General features: G+C 40.9%; 1 protein-coding gene across 2 annotated transcripts in view; it reads left to right on the top strand.

Annotated features, from left to right (window-relative positions):
- Positions 1–21497, top strand: part of MALT1 (MALT1 paracaspase) — a 60098-nt gene that overhangs the window by 11201 nt on the left and 27400 nt on the right. The window contains exons 3-8 of one of the 2 annotated variants that reach the window (XM_072757975.1): positions 7838–7959; positions 14275–14434; positions 17047–17225; positions 17751–17847; positions 18343–18375; positions 21315–21341. In XM_072757975.1, coding sequence (XP_072614076.1) covers positions 7838–7959; positions 14275–14434; positions 17047–17225; positions 17751–17847; positions 18343–18375; positions 21315–21341 — 618 coding nt within the window. The remainder of the gene's footprint in view (positions 1–7837; positions 7960–14274; positions 14435–17046; positions 17226–17750; positions 17848–18342; positions 18376–21314; positions 21342–21497) is intronic. The other variant, XM_072757976.1, reaches the window with a different exon arrangement.

A 21497-nucleotide genomic window follows, 5' to 3' on the forward strand; every position in this document is an offset into this window, starting at 1 on the left:
TTTGACAAGCCAGCAGCAAATTACAGAGAGAGCCTTTAGAGATGGCTATAATAAGGAGTTTCTCTGTTTTTCTGAGAAGCTGAGTTTCTCTTGTGTATTTGTTTTGGTAGCCCAACAATAGTGGGGGCAGCATCCCCCTGTCTCTAACTAGAATGATTCCCTTGATTAGGAACCAGCCTCAGAGGTCCCTCACTTAGGATGGACTCTAAGCCAAGTGTAACTCACCCTTAAATTCTTGCTCTCCATGGGCTCTGACACAATATGTTTTCTGAAGGAACCCCATAGATTGAGGTTTCCTCTCTTCTGCTTTCTTTCTAATTGGGCTTTTTCATAGCACATGTATGGCTCGCTGCTCCCTATCCTCAGTATATCTGCCTATACTTTATGTTACAGAAATCACCTATAGTTTTTGTGTGTGGATGCTGTCCATGCCCATTTCTCAGCACTGATGGTTTCCCTATTTTATTCTTTTGATCATCTCTGTGGGAATTGGAGGGAAGTGGGAGTGTTAGTGAGTATGCTGAAATGGCTTGAACCAAAAGTCCACAATGATTTTTAGACCTTTATTTTCTCATTAAAGCATCAAAAATTCTGATCCCAAAGCAACTGACATTGGCATCTCTGTCCTTTGCAAATGTCGTTGAGCCTCGATGTGCAGTTCAAGATGTTCCTGTTTCCTGTTGTTTTTTTAAGTGAAAACATTTTGAGTGTAGATTATAGGCTCCATCAGTTATGTAATTATGCAGATCACACAACTGCTGCCAAGAAAGTAATGCCCTGGCCCCAAATTAGTTAAGCAGAGGCCAGACAGTAGAGGATAGTTAGAGAGAATTAACATTTTATATATGGGTTTTGTTAGATGAATCCCAAGGTTCCAACTCCAGTTCTGTGATGTTTCATTTTGTTTCCTTCTTTATATAAAAGTTAGATCACGGGCAGCCCGGGTGGCTCAGTGGTTTAGCACCGCCTTCGGCCCAGGATGTGACCCTGCCAGTGTCTCTGCCTCTCTCTCTCTCTGTGTCTCTCATGAATAAATGAATAAAATCTTAAAAAAAATAAATAAAAATAAATAAAAGGTAGTTCACTGGGTGGGGGGATGGGGTACTGGTGATGGGCACTTGATGGGATGAGCACTGGGTGTTATACCATATGTTGGCAAATTGAATTTAAATTTTAAAAAGAAAAATAAAGATTTAACTGAAAACAAACAAAAAAATACTTCACTCTCCAGACATACCAGAAGACTCTGGCCAGGGTCTCCTCATCTGCCACTTCTCAAGTGGCATTTTTACACTTGCCCCACATCTTTTTTGTCTTTAAGAAAGGAGCCAAGGGGCACCTGGGGGGCTCCGTCAGTTAAACATCTGCCTTCGGCTCACATCATGATCCCAGACTCCTGGGATGGAGCCCCATGTCTGGCTCCTGCTCAGCAAGGAATCTGCTTCTGCCTTTCCCCTCTCATACTCTATCTTTCTTTCTTTCTCACTCTCTCTCAAATGAATAAATAAAATCTTAAAAAAAAAAAAAAAGGCAGGAGCCAAGATTGTTGAATATTATTCTTTAATTTCCAAAATACCTTGAGTTCAGAACCATCTTATCTTTACAGTTCTGTGAAGGAACAAGAGCTCTGCTATTATGAACATTTAAATTTTCAAAGTGAGCAAACGTTTGTGTGGAAAATGAGATTTCCAGCGTTTATCATTTAGCCAGAGTCAGTTATTGATAAAAGCAGATTAGAGCCCATGTCTGCTGACCCCAACCGGAACTCAGTGGCATTTCCATCATGCTAAGAGATTTCTGGGTCATTCCAGAAGCTTGGTGATGAATTATTCTTCCAGTTGCCTCTTTGACCTATGGACTGCAGTTCTTTTGTCCTTGCCAAATTAAAAAGTACTCATACCAGGGGCACCTGGGTGACTCAACGGTTGAGCGTCTGCCTTTGACTCAGGTCATGATCCAGGGTCCCAGGATCGAGTCCCTCATCGGGTTCCCCACAGGGAGCCTGCTTCTCCTTCTGCCTGTGTCTCTGCCTCTCTCTGTGTGGGTCTCATGAATAAATTTAAAAAATCTTTTTTTAAAAAAAAGTCCTCATCCTAGATCTCATTTATAAGGGATTTTTTTGGTTGCGTAAGTGACAGAAATTACTGAAAGGAAAATATCAAGAAGTGGAAGAAGCAATGGTGGTATTGACAGGAACAATGACAAAAGGAGGAGGAAGAGAGAGAGAGGAAGGGAGTGATGAGGTCCGAAGGACTGTACATCTCTGTGGAGCTCTTCAGGTCCCTGGGCAATGTGGGAGCAGGCAGGGTATGATGAGATAGGTGTAGACAAGGAGCAAATGTCAACTGCCTTGGAGGAGAGTCATACGTGGACATGCTTTGGTTGTGTTGCAGGGAAATTATTGGAGAAAGAGAAATGGTATTTATTCTGGGACAGTATGAGGCACTTTTCAATGATAACTTAGACATTTTCAGAATAACTATGGAAGAGTTTTAGATAGAAGCTGATGGAAAGAAATGTTTGGTTCGCAGCCTCTGAAGACAGATGTGCCATCGTGTATACAGTGGATCTGTTTCTGGAACAGCTGTTTGTAAATTACCCCAATATTTAAATACATCCTGAGAGAGGCTAACTTAACGGGGAGCTGTAGTGAATCCTGTCAAGTCAAGAACGACCCTAATTTATCTGCTTTGGAATTCCAGCAGGGTTTTTAGTCTTACTGTTCAGTATCATGAATCTGTGATCTGCACAGGTGTGTGTTGGACGCACGATCCTCATGTTCCATCGTACCTAGTTCAGATTCTCCCCGGCTTACAGGAAACGAAGTAACCTCTTTGACTTCTTTGCAGATGTTATCTGAAAATAGGCTTGTTTGTCAGGAAACTGTGCATTCACCCTTTAAAATAGAACTTTCATTTGTGTACCTTGGTACACCCTCCATAGCCCTGTGCCATCTTCTTTCCTTACCTTTGTTCAGCACCTTCTGACTAGTGGGCGCCCCGCGAGGGCGGTTACAGGTTGACCATGGTTCCCTGCCGCACAACACTACGTGGGAGGAAGGAAATTTGTGTGGTGAAGGCATGGGAGGTATTGTGACTTCTTGTCTTTACTACTCACCAAGGGCGGTTTCCGAATCACATTGTGCCTTTCAATTCTCAGTCTTTGAAGCATTAAGTTAATAAATACGTGTATTTATTCGCTGGCTTATTGTAGACTAGGCTACTGAAATTGATGGTGCAGGTGTAAACTGAGCTTGAATGTACATTAGAAATCATGTAGGCTTGTTTCCCACACAAAGGAAGGACACCTTTCAGGACATCCTGGCCGTATGGATCCTTTGTCCATTAAAGTCATTCATTTCTTTGTAAGACATTCTAGGGAGAAAGCCTTTTAAGTTCCATCATTCTTATCTCTTGTCTCTTTGTATAATAGGAGAGAATATTTGCCGTGGTCCATTTATAAGCACTGCCATGGTACGAGACATTGCACTCTGCCTGACATTCTCCCTTCAGTAAAAGAGGCTCACTGTAGCAGAAGATTAGCATGGGAGGTGCGTTAAGGATCACTGAAAGGGGGGCACCTGGATGGCTCAGTCCATTAAGCGCCTGCCTTTGGCTCAGGTCATGATCCCCAAGTCCCAGGATTGGGCTCGCATCAGGCTCCCTGCTCTGCAGGGAGGCTGCTTCTGCCTCTCCCCCTGCTCCTTTCTCTCACTTGCTCTCTCAAATAAATAAAATCTTTAAAAAAAAAAAAAAAAAAAGAATCACTGGAGCAGGGGCAGGGGCCAGAGCAGACTCCCCACTGAGCAGGGAGCCTAACATCAGGCTTGATCCCCAGACCCTGGGATCATGACTTGACCCCGGGACCATGACCTGAGCTGAAGGCAGACACTTAACCGACTGAGCCCCCCCGGGCGTCCTTGGCATGTGACTCTTGATCTCACAGTTGTGAGTTGAGGCTCCATGTTGAGCATAGGGATTACTTAAAAATAAAATCTTAGGGGATCCCTGGGTGGCTCGGCGGTTTAGCGCCTGCCTTTGGCCCAGGATGTGATCCTAGAGTCCCGGGATCGAGTCCCACGTCAGGCTCCTGGCCTCCCTCTCTCTCTTTGTCTATCATGAATAAATAAATAAATAAATAAATCTTTTTTTAAAAAAAATCACTGGAAAATGCTAGCTAATGTGAAGTGATAGATGTGTTAATTAAGTCAACCGTGGTAATCACTTCATAATGTGTATATGTAATAAATTATCGCAGGATATACCCTAAATGTACGCAACTTTCATTTGTCAAGCATACTTCGATAAAGGTGGAGAAAAAAAATTGCTCACTGTATTAAAACAAAAGCATGGGGATTTTAAAGCTCAAGAAAACCTAGATTGGTATTCTAGTTCTGCCATTTTACAAGGGAAAAAAAAAATTGGTTTCCGAGAGGTTAAATAGTTTATACTCAAGGTCATTTGGATGACCTTTTGCAAATTACTTCATTTTCTTCATAGTAATATAGATTTAATGAATATCTAACTCATATGGTTATTTTGAAGGTTAAAGATCAATACACCCGGCATATATAAAGCAGTCAGTAAACTGCTGACGTAGTAGTTTTTATTACAGTGATGAAACACAGTCAGTCAACAAATCCGTGCGGAACACTCACTGTGTCACCATGTGCCAGGCACTGTTCTGGGTGTCGGGTAAACTGGTGACCAAGACAGGCAAGGTCCTTGCTCTCATGAAGCTTCTGTTTTAGTAGGTGAGGCAGACAAGAAAACACAGGGATTTCAGATGGTTCATGCAGTGAAGACCAGAAAGTGGGGTGAATGTAAGTGAGAGGTGGGGGTGGGGGTAGCTGGTTTAGAGATTTTTCCCAGAGAAGCTAGAGACCTAGATTATGAGAAAGAACGAGCCTGTCATGAAACATCGGGGGGTTTGAGGGGAAATCCAGCAGAGGAGTAGTAAGCAGAAAAGTAGAAAATAGGTTGGCTTCTGAAAAGAGGACCAGTGTGGCTGGAGCAAGGAGGACAGGCAGGGACGAAGTTAGAGAAACCAGTTTATGTAGGACCTTGTGACCTACATGAGAAGTGTGCATTTTATTCCAAGTACAATAGGTCAGGCAAGGGCTTTAATCAGAGGAGTGACATGGATTAATTTGTTTTATTTGATTTTATTTATTTAGAAAAAGAGTGTGTGAGGGGGGTGGGGGCAGAGGGAAAGAGAGAATCTTTTTTTTTTTTTTTAAGATTTTATTTACTGATTCTTGAGAGACAAAGAGAGAGGCAGAGACACAGGCAGAAGGAGAAGCAGGCTCCCTGTGGGGAGCCCGATGTGGAACTCGATCCCAGGACCCCGGGATCATGACCTGAGCCAAAGGCAGATGCTCAACTGCTGAGCCACCCAGTTGTCCCAACATCTACATTTTGAAAGCCCATTTAGCCATAAATCCTATATTCTTCAGATTTATATTTGTTTTCTTCTTTTGTTGTTACAACTTTTTTTCCTTTCTTATCACACATTAAGTTTTAAAATCAGAATCTCTTGAAGTTGTGACGTACGTCTCTCCTGGCTAAAGAATGGCATTGGGAATGTTAAAGGCAGTGCTGTGAATTTGCCGGCCAAAGTGAGAGTGCTCATCCCTTTTTCTGTCTTTGACACGTACTTTGCCACCTGCCACAGAGTACAGGTTTCAGAAGAACTGTCACTTCCATACTGTGCTAACTTGGCATCCACATAAAAAATTAATGAATAGGAGAGGTCTCCCTTGGCAAAAGTTTTAAATTCTTTTTTGAGAGGCAAAACCTTTACTAAAGGTTTTCTAGGGTTTCTTCAGACCCTCAAATATAGTAAGTATGCAATAGATATTTATTTATTTTGGTATCTTCCTGGAATGGTTTTCACATACCTGTTTTACTTTATATGCTATTTTTGTCTGGAAAGGTTAGTATCTTTGGTATACTGTAAGATTGCTCTTACTTGGATTAACTCCTCTTCAATTGTAATCTTGTTTTGATCCTTTCGATTAGTGGCTTAAAGAGGAAGAAGATACTGTTAACCATATTCAGGATAGATGAGGAAAGAAGATAAACTAGGTGGAGGGAATTCTATTTTGCAAGTTTTAATGACCTTTTCTTCTTCCTTCCTGAAAGCCAACTAACCCAGTTTTGTGTACTGTAAGCTTGGCAAATGTCAAATTTCCTAACTTTGGTTTTTTTGTGTGTGTTCATAATCTGTTGCATAACAAATAACCCAAAACCCAAGGCTTAATACAACAACAGTTTTATTACTTCACAAAATTCTAAGGCTAAGAACCTGGAAATGGCTTAGCTGGGTGTTTTGGGCTCTGGTTTTGGCCCCAGCTGTTGGGGCAGGGCTGCAGCCGTCTGGGCTGACTGGGGTTCAACAGTCCTCTTCTCAGGTGCTTCACTTAAATGCCTCTTGGCAGGAGTCCCAAGTTTCTTCCCTTACTGCTTGGGCCTCCCACAGGGCTGCCTGAGTGTCCCCATAACAGGACAGCAGGCTTCCCCAAGGGAGTAATTGAGGGGGGTGTGGGGTGAGGGAATAATTTCATAATTGATTTAGGATTTTCTTTAAAGGTGTCCATGTTTTTTGTTTTTTTAAGATTGATTCATGAGAGACACACAGAGAGGCAGAGACACAGGCAGAGGGAGAAGCAGGCTCCCTGCAGGGAGCCCGATGTGGGACTTGATCCCAGGTCTCCAGGAGCATGCCCTGGGCCAAAGGCAGGCGCTCAGCCTCTGAGCTATCCAGGCGTCCCTAAAGCTGTTCAAGTTTTGATGCTGATAGTCATTCCTCAGATGAGAAATGTGTGTTATCACATGTGTCAGATTTATCCTGCTGTTCGGTTTCCATGCCTTTCTGCATACAGAATAATTTTCTTTTTTTTTTTTTTTTTTAGATTTTATTTATTCATGAGAGACACACACAGAGAGAGAGAGAGAGAGAGAGAGGCAGAGACACAGGCAGAGGGAGAAGCAGACTCCATGCGGGGAGCCCCATGTGGGACTCGATCCTGGAACTCTGGGATCACACCCTGGGCAAAGGCAGACACTCAACCACTGAGCCACTCAGGCATTCCTAATTTTTATTTTAATGCTAAATCATGCATTGAAATTAAATATATTTTGAAGATGTTTTCATTAGTCAATACCTAGAACAGAGCACCTAACTCAACTGAAGTTCCAGCTGTATGAACATTTAGGACCAAGTATTTGAAGAGTTGGCACTGAGAACTGCATCATGACTTGTCAGGCATCTCTTTATAAAGTGCATTCTGGGGGGCGTCTAGGGGGCACCTGGGGTCTCAGTCGGTTCAGTGTCTGCCTTCAGCTCAGATCGTGATCCCAGGGTCCTGAGATTAAGCCCCCTGTCGGGCTCCCTGCCCTGCGTGGAACCTGCTTCTTCCTCTCTCTCTGCCCCTCCCCCTGCTTCTGCTCGCATGCTCTATCTCTCTGTCAAATAAATAAGTAAAATCTAAAAAATAAGTAAAGTGCATCCTGATTTCAGAGGTGTTAGAACATGAAAAAAATATTTCTAAGAATTGTAGAAATATGGCTAACAATTTTCTCCCCCAGTTATGGGAAGTACAGTAGATCAAAGTCTTCTGTGGATGAGTTTCTTTCCTCTTGTTTTTACAAAGCCTGGAACTCACAGATGCATAATCTGATGGGGAAGGAGATATGAATGGGCAGTTTACAACTAGGATGAATTTACAGGTTATTTCCAAAATACTTTTTTTTTTTTTTTTGGTTTCAGAAATATAAACAAGGAAAACCTCTCTTCCGTGACTTAATTTAACTTTTTTTTTTTTTTCTTTTTTAAGGAATAAAGATCACTGTCAACCCAGAATCAAAGGCAGTCTTGGCTGGACAGTTTGTGAAACTATGTTGCCGGGCAACTGGACATCCCTTTGTACAGTATCAGTGGTTTAAAATGAATAAAGAGGTAAGTTTTTAAGTGTGTTTTACTTCCTCTGTCATAAGAAGAGAGAATGATAGCAAATTATTTAATGTCATTATCCTCAGTGTGTTTTTTTGGAATTTTGCTCTGATAGACCTGGCTGTGGTATTACTGAAGTAGACAATAATCATTATTTTCGTAAGACAATTCCAAAAGTTGTCTTATAAAAAAAATGGTGAGCAGGGCACCTGGGTGACTCAGTCTGTTACGCATCTGCTTGCGGCTCATTTCATGATCCGAGGGTCCAGGGATGGAGCCCCACATCCATTGTACTCTGCACTCAGCAGAAAGTCTGCTTCTCCCTCTCTCTCTGCTCATGTGCACACACTCATGCTCCCTCTCTCTCAAAAAAATAAAATCTTTTTTTAAAATGGTAAGCGGAGAGATGCCGGTCGGCTCAGTGGTTGAGCATCTGCCTTTGGCTTGGGTCATGATCCCGCGGTCCTGGGATCGAGTTCCTCCTCGGGCTGCCCGCAAGAAGCCTGCTTCTTCCTCTGTGTCTCTGCTTCTCTCATGAAGAAATACATAAAATCTTTAAAGAAATAAAATAAAAGATGGTAAGCAATAATAAAATCAATTCTCAAGACTTTAAAAATTGTAGAAAATTAGGATTACTTGGAACAACAATGTTAAAAACAGTAAATATCACCAGTACATTCTAACATGCCATACAGAATTCCTTACAACAAGTTATGTTCCAACTAAATTATTTTTTAAATAACTTTATTTTCTTTGGCGGTGTGGGTGGACGTCTAACCTCAGAACTTCTGGAATTGCTTCTTGGTGCCAACAGTCTTTGTGACTTTGAGCACATAGAAACAGAGTCTTGCTGAAAGGCCAGCACCTGCCCACTGTGACTGTATTGCCAATCTGGCTGTCCCTGCAGCAGGGGGACAGGTGCACGGATGTGTTCTTACGGTGTTTCTCAGAGTGGTTGTACTTTCAGATGTGGTGGAGGAAGGCCCGGTGGATGATAGTGGTCTCTGCATCTTCATCCGATCACCACACCAGATTCAGTCTGCCCTCGGATGAAGACATTACCTATAAAGGGGCATTTCTTGTTGGTATAGGACCCTCAGTGGCCTCCTTGGGCATCTTGAAACCCAGACCAAAGTTTTGATGGTACTGTAGGAGCGTCTTTTTGCCAGTTTCTCCAGCAATCCCTCTTCTTATTTTGATTTTTTTTTTAATTTTTATTTATTTATGATAGTCACAGAGAGATAGAGAGGCAGAGACACAGGCAGAGGGAGAAGCAGGCTCCATGCACCGGGAGCCCGACGTGGGATTCGATCCTGGGTCTCCAGGATCGCGCCCTGGGCCAAAGGCAGGCGCCAAACCGCTGCGCCACCCAGGGATCCCCCCTCTTCTTATTTTGAAAGCTGATTTGGCTCCTTTGGGTAGGCATGCTCAGTCTAAATGTCCACCATCTTCCCGACCACCTGAAAAAAAAGGCAATCAAAATCTTTAATTGAGGTATTTTTAAGATGACATGGAAGGCAAATAGAAGATTATTCTAAACATTCCATGTAACTATTATATCAAAAGATTTAGGCTAGGAGCACTTGGGTGGCTCAGTGGTTGAGCATCTGCCTTTGGCTCGGGTCATGGTCCCAGGGTCCCAGAAGATTATTCTAAACATTCCATGTAACTATTATATCAAAAGATTTAGGCTAGGAGCACTTGGGTGGCTCAGTGGTTGAGCATCTGCCTTTGGCTTGGGTCATGGTCCCAGGGTCCTGGGATCAAGTCCCGCATCGGGCTCCCTGCAGGGAGTCTGCTTCTCCCTCTGCCTGTGTCTCTGCCTCTCTCTCTGTGCCTCTCATGAGTAAATAAATAAAATCTTTAAAAAAAAAAATGTAGGCTATTATGGTAGATTCTGAAGTCAAATTCCAGCTAGGAGAGAGGAGCATTATTCCTCCTGTAGAAATATTGTATCCCTGCGCCCCCCAGCAAGTAATGCAAAATCACACATTGGAATTCTTTTTTCTTAAAAGTTCTTTGAGCCGCTCTGCCACTGGGCATGTCCCACTGCTCTGGCTCGCCCAGGTTGTGTCTCACTTTGGTAGGCTCCTCTATTCTCCCTCTCCACCTCCCCTCTCCCCCTGCCATCCTAGATTGTACCTTGAAACTCCATATTCTTTTCAACCTGTTAGTCAAATAACTAAGCTTTCTTCCAAATGCAGTGCTAGGTCTACATTTGCAAACCTGAAACTAAGTTAAAGAGCTATTCTAAGATTATGATCTTTCCTTTAGTGGAATTGATCCTGTGCCTTAGAAGAAATGTGTGGTTTTATACAATTTCCTATTTCCATCCCTTACACACAGGTGAGGTAGGGCGGCTGACCTGCAGTAAAAGATTGCGTGTAGGCTTTGGTGCTAGACAGGCCTGGGTTGGAACCCTGAGTGTCATTATTAGTGACATGAATTTCTATCCTCCAGGGGTATGAGAATTTAATAGGGCATTTCATGTACCTAGGCTTTCAAGAGATGGTAACTAAAGTTATCTGTAACATCTTCTCAATTGCAAAGTTGCTTTTATCTTAATAAATGCCTTTTGAGGGAGAAACAATAGATAAAACTTGCTATATTAAGCATGTCTTATACAATGGAATATTCCTCAGCCATTAGAAACGACAAATACCCACCATTTGCTTTGACATGGATGGAACTGGAGGGTATTATGCTGAGTGAAGTAAGCCAATCGGAGAAGGACAAACATTATAGGGTCTCATTCACTTAGGGAATATAAAAAACAGTGAAAGGGAATAAAGGGGAAGGGAGAGAAAATGAGTGGGAAGTATCGGAAAGGGAGACAGAACATGAGAGACTCGTAACTCTGGGAAACGAACTAGGGGTGGTGGAGGGGGAGGTGGGCGGGGGGTGGGGGTGGCTGGGTTATGGGCACTGATGGGGGCACATGATGGGATGAGCACTGCGTGTTATTCTATATGTTGGCAAATTGAACACCAATAAAAAATAAATTTATAAAAACAAATAAAATTTAAAAAGTCCAGGAAAATAAAAAAGCATGTCTTTTGTAAAGTAAGCCCTGACTTGACAAAGGTAAAAATGTAGGCAGGGGGCAGTACTTCTTCAATTCGAAGAGTTGTAATAGATTTTAAAGCCCTCACAAGGTCGAGTTTTGTCAAACTGCTTTTATGGTCATGGGGTTATTTTAAGGGATACTTGTTTAACAAGTATTTGGCGAGCACCTGTTTTGTGCCAGGCCATGATCTAAGGCCGTGATGACGAAGTGCTGACACACAGGGTCCTGCCTCCCTTGGTGGGGAGCAACAGTAAATAAATAAGAGAATTCTTTGAGTTAAGAACTATGAGGAACATCAGGGTGATCTAAAGTGAGAAGCCACTGACTGTCTTAAGCAGGAGAAGTAACACGATAGAATTTGTGTTTTTAAAACACAATGCTGCTGCTTGAAGGAAAGCAAAAGAAAAGCAGAAAGACCAGTTAGCTAATGCCTGTACTAGACTGTCAAGAATGACAGTGTGGACCAGAGTAGGGCAATGGAGAGGGAGCAGAGTGCCCAGGTCAGGTTATGTTAGAGGGAGAGTTTTCCACACCTGATAGGTTAGAGGTGGAACGTGAAGAAAAGGGGAAAGAGATCAAGGGTGACCCTTGGATTTTTTACTTGAAGCATCTGGGGACATGTTATATACCAAGGTATTGAAGATTGGGAAAGAAATGGATTTAAGGAGGTAAATCAAGGATTTGGTTTTAGGTGCATTAAGTTCAAAGCACCTGTTAAGACATTTACGTGAATCATCTAGGCAGTTTGGATATCTGGAGTCAATGAAAGTTTATGTTACAGAAGACCAACCAGTAAAGAGACTAAGAACCTAAAAGAGAGATGGGAGGAAATCCAGCGAAAGATGGTATGAAGCCTAAAAGGGAAATTATTTCAAGAAAAAAAAAGGTAGAGGAGCACATGGGCAGCAGTTGAGCCATCTGCCTTTGGCTCAGGTCGTGATCCCAGGGTCCTGGATTGAGTCCCCCATCAGGCTCCTGGTGAGGAGCCTGCTTCTCTTTCTGCTTGTGTCTCTTCCCCTGCCCCCCATGAATAAATAAATAAAATCTTTAAAAAAAAGAAAAAAGAAGAAAGATGTAGTTAGCATTCAGTGCTGCTGAAGGGGAGGGAGTGTGGGTCAAGGAAGATTTGTTTGGGATTTTTTACTTATTTAAGATAAAAAGCACTAGGGTATGTTTTCAAGAGTGATACAATAAACGAAGTAGATGGTAAAGTAGAGAGAAAAAGGCAGGAGCAAGGTCAGAGAGGGTGGGATTGGCAGGAAAGAAAAAGTTTCCCTCTGCCCCCCCCCCTTTTTTTTGAGATTTTATTCATTTATTCATGAGAGACAGAGAGAGAGAGAGGCAGAGACACAGGCAGAGGGAGAAGCAGTCTCCATGCAGGGAACCCAATGTGGGACTCAATCCCAGGACCCTGGGATGATGCCCTGAGCCCAAGGCAGATGCTCAACCACTGAGCCACTCAGGTGTCTTCCCTCTGCCCTCTTCTGTTCAGTCTCTGGGTGCTTGTGAATTAAATGACAAAGTACAGATTAACAAGAGAAAAAGTTTATTCCTTTGGGAATTTACAAAGGAGATAGCTCCATAAATGGTTAAAGTTAGAGCCTCACATACCTGATTTAGTAGGGAAAAGGGAGGAGGGAGAAAGACTTCTAAGAGAGGAACAAATGGGTTTCTTTAAGAACTACAACAAATTTCTAGAAGAATAAACAGGAGATAAGGAAGTTTGCCCTTATGCAGGTATAAGTGGTCTTCTCATCTTTATCATGACCATAAAACCCTCCTGGAGAGGGGGTTTGTGGTAGGTTTTTTTCTCCATCTCCTTCCTGAGTAAAGCCACCTGAAGAAGGAATTTATGGTAGCCTCATTTCCCAGAAGTGTCTACTTTTAGTTAGATAAGGGGATCTCTGTAAGCTGCCTTTTGGACCTGTTCATCCCAAATGTCTGCAGCTTGAATGAGGCTGCATACCTTCTGGGGTTCTGAGTGGATCCCCACAGATCCTAAGCCCAAGTAGCCTTTGCTAGGAAGATGTGTTTTCTGTTTTAACCAGAGAGAAGGGAGCAGTTATGAAGAGATACATAGATCGCTTTGTGATTAGGTGGCAGGAAGAGGAGAGTTTCTATCTGAAGTTGGTGGCAGGATTGTAGAAGGTTTGAGAGAGAGAAAGTATGCATTAATAGTCTAGTAGGAAAGCAGACTTAGTACATTAACGCGGGGCCAGGTGCAGCCTGCCATCCGAGTTGTCAAATCTTCAGCAAAATGCTCTTCCTCTGGTGCAGGTTCTGAGGGGGCGAGAGTTGAATTCCGTTGGTTGGGACTTGAAGGGGGGTACTTTTGAAAGGGAGCTAATGTACTATAACAAGGCACTCAACTGAGCCTCTTGGAAATGTGCTGGAAGTGAGTGGCACTTATAAATTGATGAGAGCAGCAAAGCAGAAAGAAATCAGTGTGGTGACCAGGGCCCTGGGGAAGACCTTGGGAAACTCTTGGGTGGCCATTCTTTCCCATACTTGACCATGTTTATTCATGCAGGTACAAGTAGTCTTATTTTTTTTTTTTAAGATTTTATTTATTTATTCACGAGAGAGAGAGAAAGAGCGAGGCAGAGACACAGGCAGAGGGAGAAACAGACTCCATGCAGGGAGCCCGATGTGGAACTTGATCCCAAGACCCCAGGATCACGCCCTGGGCTGAAGGCAGTGCTTAACCATTGAGCCACCTGGGCTGCCCTACAAGTAGTCTTCTGACATGCTTTCTATAGCCCTTCTCTGCCCAGACCCTGAAAGAAGAGTAGTGGTTAAGGGGTCTATCCTCTTACAGAATTTTGCAGCTGAAAAAGTAGGGTCCCAAGGTGAAATATCTTGCTTATGTACTCACAGCTAATTTGACCAGAACTGAAATTAGTAGCCAAGCCTAACTTTTCTGTGTTACTTATAAATTTGCTGTTGTAGGTTCTTTAAATACTAAGACGTGAATAGTTTTGAATGACAGAACAGATACTTTCTGTTAGTTTTTGGAAGATCAGTGGGAGAGAGCTTAACTCTCTGCTTAATGGATTTGTAAGAGTGTGGATTTCTAAGACTTTAGTCTTAAATCATTCAAAATGTTTGTTTTTTTAAGCAAAAAATATTTTAGAACTTGGGAAAAAGTATGCTTTTGACAGCTCCAAAGAAGTCAACACATTTTTTTGCATGGCACATTTCTCTAATGTATGTTTTGATGAATCATTCATTTACATTCTCTGATTCTTTCACAGATTCCAAACGGAAATGCATCAGAACTCATTTTTAACACAGTACATGTAAAAGATGCAGGCTTTTATGTCTGTCGAGTTAATAATAATTTCACCTTTGAATTCAGCCAGTGGTCACAGCTGGATGTTTGTGATGTCACAGAAGTAACAGGAAGCTTCCAGGGTAAGTGATAAATGAAGTTGAATACTGGGATGGAAATTGCCTTATTTTATTTCGAACATTTACTTTAGTTTCACAGTATCACAAACAGTATTGGCAGCTCAGGTACATACTTACCACCAACAGAAGGTCACCAGTTGCTCACACTTTAGCCCATGCGCTTTAATCCCTTCTCTGTGGACATGTAGACAAGCAGATGCCTTCGACTGGCCCTGCTGCTGGCCCCTGCAAACATTCCTCTTCTTTCTTTCTACACTCTATATCTTCCTCCCAAACTGTTATATTACAGAATCGCATTTTGGAATAAAACCTCTAGAGTTGCTGTTGGCATGAAAGGACAGGTAACATATCATTCCCTGCAGTAAAGCACTTCATCAGATTTTCTATTCTCTGTCGTCCAGCCTTTTAGTCCAGTAACTAGTACTGATTTAAAAAATCTGCCTGGGGCAGCCCAAGTGGCTTGGTGGTTTAGCACCACCTCAGGCAAGGGCTTGATCCTGGGGACCCGGGATCGAGTCCCACATCAGGCTCCCTGCATGGAGCCTGCTTCTCTCTCTACCTGTGTCTCTGCCTCTCGCTCTCTCTCTTTCTCTTTCTCTGTGTTTCTCATGAATAAATAAATAAAATCTTGTAAAAAATAAAGAAAAATTTTAAAATCCGCCTATTCTAAAGAGTAGTCAGCAGATGGTATTTTCTGTATTCACATTCACAGTCAAGAATCATATTCTTTGTCATTTTGCCAGACGAAAAGAGTAGGTGGGAAACAGACTTTTTGTTACCAGTCTATCTTCTGTATTCTTCACTCTCAAATTTAGCTTTTCCTACACCTAGATAAATAATCTCTAAAAATAGTCATGATTAATTTAAAGGAATTATTTATATCTTTCTAGAATTTTTCCATTCATGTAATGAACTTTAGTATGTTTATAAATGAAATCCTGTTCATTGGAACACCTGGTGGCTCAGCAGTTGAGCATCTGCCTTTGGCACAGGTGTGATCCTGGAGTCTTGGAATCGAGTCCCACATCAGGCTCCCTGCATGGAGCCTGCTTCTCCCTCTGCCTGTGTCTCTGCCTCTCTCTCTCTCTGTCTCTCATGAATAAATAAATAAAATCTTTTTTAAAAAATCCTGTTCATTCAGCAGAGACCAATCACTTGCAATGTGTGAGACACTGAGTTTCATGATGGAGACTTCGTATTGCGTTAACACTAACAAGTCCTCCTTCCTCAAGGACCTTATAGCAACACATGAGTGTTCAATAAATAATGCTTTCTGGGGGCACCTGGGTGGCTCAATTAAGCATTGGACTCTTGATTTCGGCTCAGGCCATGATAATCAGGGTCATGAGATCGAGCCCTCTGTCGGGCTCCATGCTAGTTAAGATTCTCTCCCTCTGCCCCTCCTACACACACATGCACATGCTCTCTTTCTCTAAAATAAATAAATCTTTAGAAAAACAATAGTAATAATGCTTTCTGATATCTGTCTCAGGAAGAAATGCTAGTGATAATGCATCCATATTTATTCCATGCTATTAACAAAACTTTATTTATTTATTTAAGATTTTATTTATTTATTTTACAGCACGCAAGAGAGCACAAGCAGGGGGAGGGGCAGAGGGAAAGGGAGAAGCAGGCTCCCCGCCAAGCAGGGAGCCCTGATGCTGATTCAGGGCTGGATCCCAGGACCCCAGGACCATGATCTGAGCTGAAGACAGACGCTCAACCAGCTGAGCCACCCAGGCCTCCCCCAAAACTCTTTTTAATAAGTTAAATCAAACAGTAGAATATAGAACTTTCTGTGTTGAGTGTGAATATCACTCAAGATGTTAATAAGTTGTTTGCCCTCACCAGAAAGAATCTATAACCAAACACATGTGGAAACCACTTGAACTATTTTGCCTTTTTATTTTTTTAAAGATTTTATTTATTTATTTGTGAGAGAAAGAGGAGGGGCAGAGGGAGAGGGAGAAGCAGGCTCCCCACTGAGCAGGGAGCCCAGTGTAGGACTCGAACCCCAGACCCTGAGATCATGACCTGAGCTGAAGGCAGATACTTAACTGACTGAGCCACTTTGCCGTTTTAAATGTACAAAGCAGGCAGCCCAGGTGGCTCAGGAGTTTAGCACTGCCTTCAGCCCAGGGCCTGATCCTGGAGACCTGGGATCGAGTCCCACATTGGGCTCCCTGCATGGAGTCTGCTTCTCCCTCTGCCTGTGTCTCTGTGCCCCCCCTCTGTGTGCATCTCTCATGAATAAATAAATATAATATTTTTAAAATAGTAATTAATTAATAAACAAAGCATACTAACACTTAAAGCTCTGAGAAGTCCTTAAAGAAAAGCTCTGAGAAGCCCTTCCAAAAAAAAAAAAATCTGTTTAACTCTGTTTAACCCAGGATTTTCTAAATGTATTTGTCTTCAGCATCCTTTTATCCACAGAACATCTCTCAAAAGTGCCACAGCTTTATGCAACATAGTTTTGGGAGGTATTATTAAAGATCATTAAAAAATTAACTTGAAAACACTTTTGGTTTTTTTTAGTAAAGGGGAAAACAATTTTATTATTAAGCTAGAGGTTTTATTTATGTTCAGTAATGTTTTTCTTTTAATTTAAGGAAGTTCAGATGGCATCTCTGAATCCAGGTTGCAAATCTGTGTCGAACCAAGGTCCCAAAGGCTAATGCCTGGCAGTACATTGGTCTTACAGTGTGTTGCTGTTGGAAGCCCTATTCCTCACTACCAGTGGTTCAAAAATGAGTCACCATTAATACATGAGACGAAAAAGCTATACATGGTAAGAAGTTAGTAATTTGGGGGTTTTTTGTGTTGACATGTAAAATAGTATAATTGAAAATTAAGACAGACATTAAAGTTCATATTCATCAGGGTGTCTTAATGTTTTCCTTGTTACTCAGTATTAACTCACTGTTATATTTACAAAAGTGCTGTAACATAGCATCAGCCCATATCTAAGGGCTTATTCTAAAATGTTGTATAGGGGCACCTGGCTGGCTCAGTTGATGGAGCATACAGCTCTTCATTGTGGGGTTGTAAGTTTGAGCCCCATGCTGAGTATAGAGATTACTCTAAAAATAAAAACCTTAAAATGTTGAATAGTACTACATCTCGCTTACCATGATTGGAATCATTGTATCATTTGCCTGCTTATATTTAACATAAGATGTAGAAATAATCTAAGAAATGCCTAAAGTCCTCTGAAATGTTCTAGGTTTTTTTTCCTAATTCAAAACAACTTCTCCAAGCCAATTAAATTGAAAGAAAATGTGTGTGTGTGTGTGTGTTCTGATATTGATAATAGGTGCCTTATGTGGATCTGGAACATCAGGGAATCTATTGGTGTCATGTATATAATGATCGAGACAGTCAGGATAGCAAGAAGGTGGAAATCATCATAGGTAAGCACTCTTAGTGTTCTGACAAATGGATATAAGTTATGCAAGATGAAACATTGAAGCAATGGAAATTCTTTACCCCATTCTATTTAATGGGGGTTAAGTATTCAGTTATATTGTTTATACAGAAACAGAATACATAAATTCACAATCATAAACATTTGTGGCCAAAAAAAGTATTCTTTAAAACTTTAGTTATAAGAAATCTGGTTTAAATGGGAAAAGATGTTTAATAAAACATTTTAAGAACCAGGCATCCCAGGCATAGATAGGAAAGAATGATCGTTAACCAACAGCCCCCATTATGAAGTTCGTATGTGGTAGTTTGCGCTGTTGAAGCTTAATGCATTTATACTTAGGTTGTCACCAGTAGGAGAGTTGCAGCGTGTGTTGGTATGCAACATATTTCTGTGATATTTGTTTCTCTGTCTACCTGATGGCCGCCCTTCCTAAGATCATGAATTACAGTATATTCACATCTGTTTTCTCTGATACAAGGAAGAGCAGATGAGGCAGTGGAGTGCACTGAAGGTAGAGTAATCCTTTGGTTTGAAAGCACGTATCCTGCATGCTGGTTCCTCTGGGGATTGATGGAGTGCTCTAGCCTGCTCACGCAGTCATGGAAAAAATACTAGCTATAAGAAGGGTGAAATTTCACGGAGTCTCAGGGTTTTGTAAATTGCCAGGGACACTGTTAAACTGACACACTTAAAGTAACTAATTTTCTATTGATTTTCTACCACACGTAGGAATAGTGTTTCTGCACATCATATGAATAGGGAGCATTTGCAGTTAATTCTTAATGTTAATTTTTACAAAATTACAAACTAATTTTTAGTAATTTGTCCAAATTTAATTTGAAATTTGTTCAAAAGACTGGTGGCATACTACCATGGATAATGGTTTAAATGATTTTAGCCATCCTTTTAGCCATGATTATCAGCTGCTCAGATGCGCATGTGGCTTCCGTGTCAGTTTCAGGACAGGCAATTTCCTGTTGAACACATGTCTTATCAAATATCTAATATTTCTATTTTAATATAAAATTGGTAAGATCCATTTTCTGAAACTCCAAGTCTGTACATTAATCTACTATGTCATCTTTACCATAATATAGAGAGAGACAACTGGGAAATCTGTTTCAACATAAACTTTTAAATTTGTTTCAGTTATGCAAAGCATTGTACAGAAGTTCTAATGAGTACATTTTAATACTTACGTTACCTTCTCTTAGTACATTACATTGTTTTACGAAATTTTGTTCGCAGATAGCAAAGTATTTTTTCAATGTCTGCTTCTTTAAACTATTGTATAATCTTGGGGTCTACTTGGGTAAAGTGAAAAAAACAAGTTGAATCTTGTATTTCCTGGGTTTTCCTGCCTTTCATATCGCTGTGGTGTCACACTGAAATGCTGTAATTACTGTGTTCGTCCTAATGCATACGTTTGAACAGGAGTTCTCTAGCATAAGGGGGATTCCAGTCCTGTTGTCTATAGAGGCCTTACATGAAGGAAGCATATGAAGAAATCTTCAAAAACTCCTCTTCCTTTTCTTACTTCTTTTTGCCTAATTGAATGATTTCTAAACTTTTCCAAAGTTGGATATCTCTAAGAACAGATATAAAGTGGCACTGCTGTTTGGCTTCGAGGTATTGCGTGGAAATTACCACCTTTGCTGTGCTGTTTCTTTACCTGTATGATCATCTCTATAGTTTTTACAGTAGCAAACACAGTCAAATTCTCATTTTCACATAAACCTATCAGCATACTTCGAGATGAAGATCCAACTAGGGAACCACTTCAGAAACTTCAAATGGGAGAATTAGATCCAACTTTTCTTTTGAAAAAAAGTGTGAAGGTTGAGATGTTTTATAATTGATGGATTGACACATACCCTTAACAATATCCTACATCGTATCTTTTTTTTTTTTTTAACCGCAGAACATGATATCACTTATTTCACTTTATGTATTTTATTAAAGGTAGTCGATCAGGACAAAAGATGGGGATTGAATAAATGAAGTCAGGGGATTTTTTTTTAGGGCAGTGAAACAAGTCTGATCGTTGTAATGGTGAATACATGTATGCAAGTTTTTTAAATCATTTAGTGGGAGGTCAGGGGAGGGGGAATCCCAGAATGGAATGAAGAATATGACCAAAGAATCTAAATGCGTTACAAATGTATGCAGCAACCTCAGTGAAGAGGGGAAGGAGGAACAAGGTGCTGACCTCAGTAACTAGAAATGAATGAAGTCTCTAAGACAAGAGACAAAAGAAATTGTACAGAGCCTTGTAATCTGGTTGTTGATACTCTTTCATGGGTTTTACATTATAGATAAGAGTTAAATTCCTCTGTGACTCTTATGAACAGTGTAACATTTGTAATTTATTGCTAATGCTAATTTGCATCTTCATAAGATTTGCAAAGGAAAAATAGATGGCTGTAATGTCATGGGTATTTGCTTAAATGATTGTATCTGTCCTTTCACCAGAGGGTACAGGTTAATAATCCTGAAACCACTGTACCTCCAAAAACACATTATACCCGTCTAAGCACGAGGAAAAAATCAACTAATCCAAATTGAGAGACATTCCACAAAGTACCTCACCAGTAATCTTCACAACTGTCAAGGCCATCAAAAACAGGGAAAACCTAGGGACGCCTGGGTGCCTCAGCGGTTGACCATCTGCCTTTGACTCAGGGCCTGATCCCAGATTCCCAGGATCAAATCCCACATTGGGCTCCTTGTATGGAGCCTGCTTCTCTCTCTGCCTATGTCTCTGCCTTTCTCCCTCTCTCTCTGTGTGTCTCTCATGAATAAATAAATAAAATATTTAAAAAAAAAAAAAAGGGGGAAGCCTAAGACACTCAGAACAAAGAGCCCAAGGAGACATAAGAAAATGTAATGTGGCGTCCTGAATGAGGTCCCGGGGGGTAAAAAAGGACATGAGTCATTTATTAGTTGTGACAAATACACCTTACTAAACATAAGATGTTAAAATAGGGAGGCAAGGTATGAATGTATACGGGAACTCATTCTTTACTCGTTTCACATCTCAAACTCTTCCAAACAATTCCAAAATTAAAAGTTTACTAGAAAAAATCATTTGAGATTGTTTCTTAGTTTCACAGAGTTTTCTCTTGAGGCCAAAGACCTGTCCCTTGACTGTTTTTGTCTCAAAAGGCCAGAATATCTAAAACTTTGAACAAATGATGAATGAGTCTGTTCTGCTTTTTTCATTTAACGAAAGTAGCAATAGCTCAGAAGTCCTACACGTATCAACAGTAGCATTCTCTCACGCTTAGTAGTTGCATGGCTTCTCCCTGAAGGCACTTGAAAAGTTATAAACTAATGAAATATTACAACATAATTTAATAGCTTGAAACCTACTTCTCTGATTAGTCTTACAACTTATGCTAAATTGGTGGTTCGATTATATAAAACTGATCTATTTTCTCTTCATTTTAGATGAATTAGATAATCTTGGACATCCTGGTGAGTAATATAAACATAAAACATTAGCTTGAATACAATAACTAGATAATCTTTTGCTATAGCAGTCTTAGTAATTTTTTCCTTTATTAAAATAATACAGTTTAGGGTTGAAATTAATACTTACGTGTAATTTCATGCAAGTAAAATATTAAACAT

This window comes from Vulpes vulpes, chromosome 5 (genome assembly GCF_048418805.1).
Source record: "Vulpes vulpes isolate BD-2025 chromosome 5, VulVul3, whole genome shotgun sequence".
Lineage (NCBI taxonomy): Eukaryota > Metazoa > Chordata > Mammalia > Carnivora > Canidae > Vulpes > Vulpes vulpes.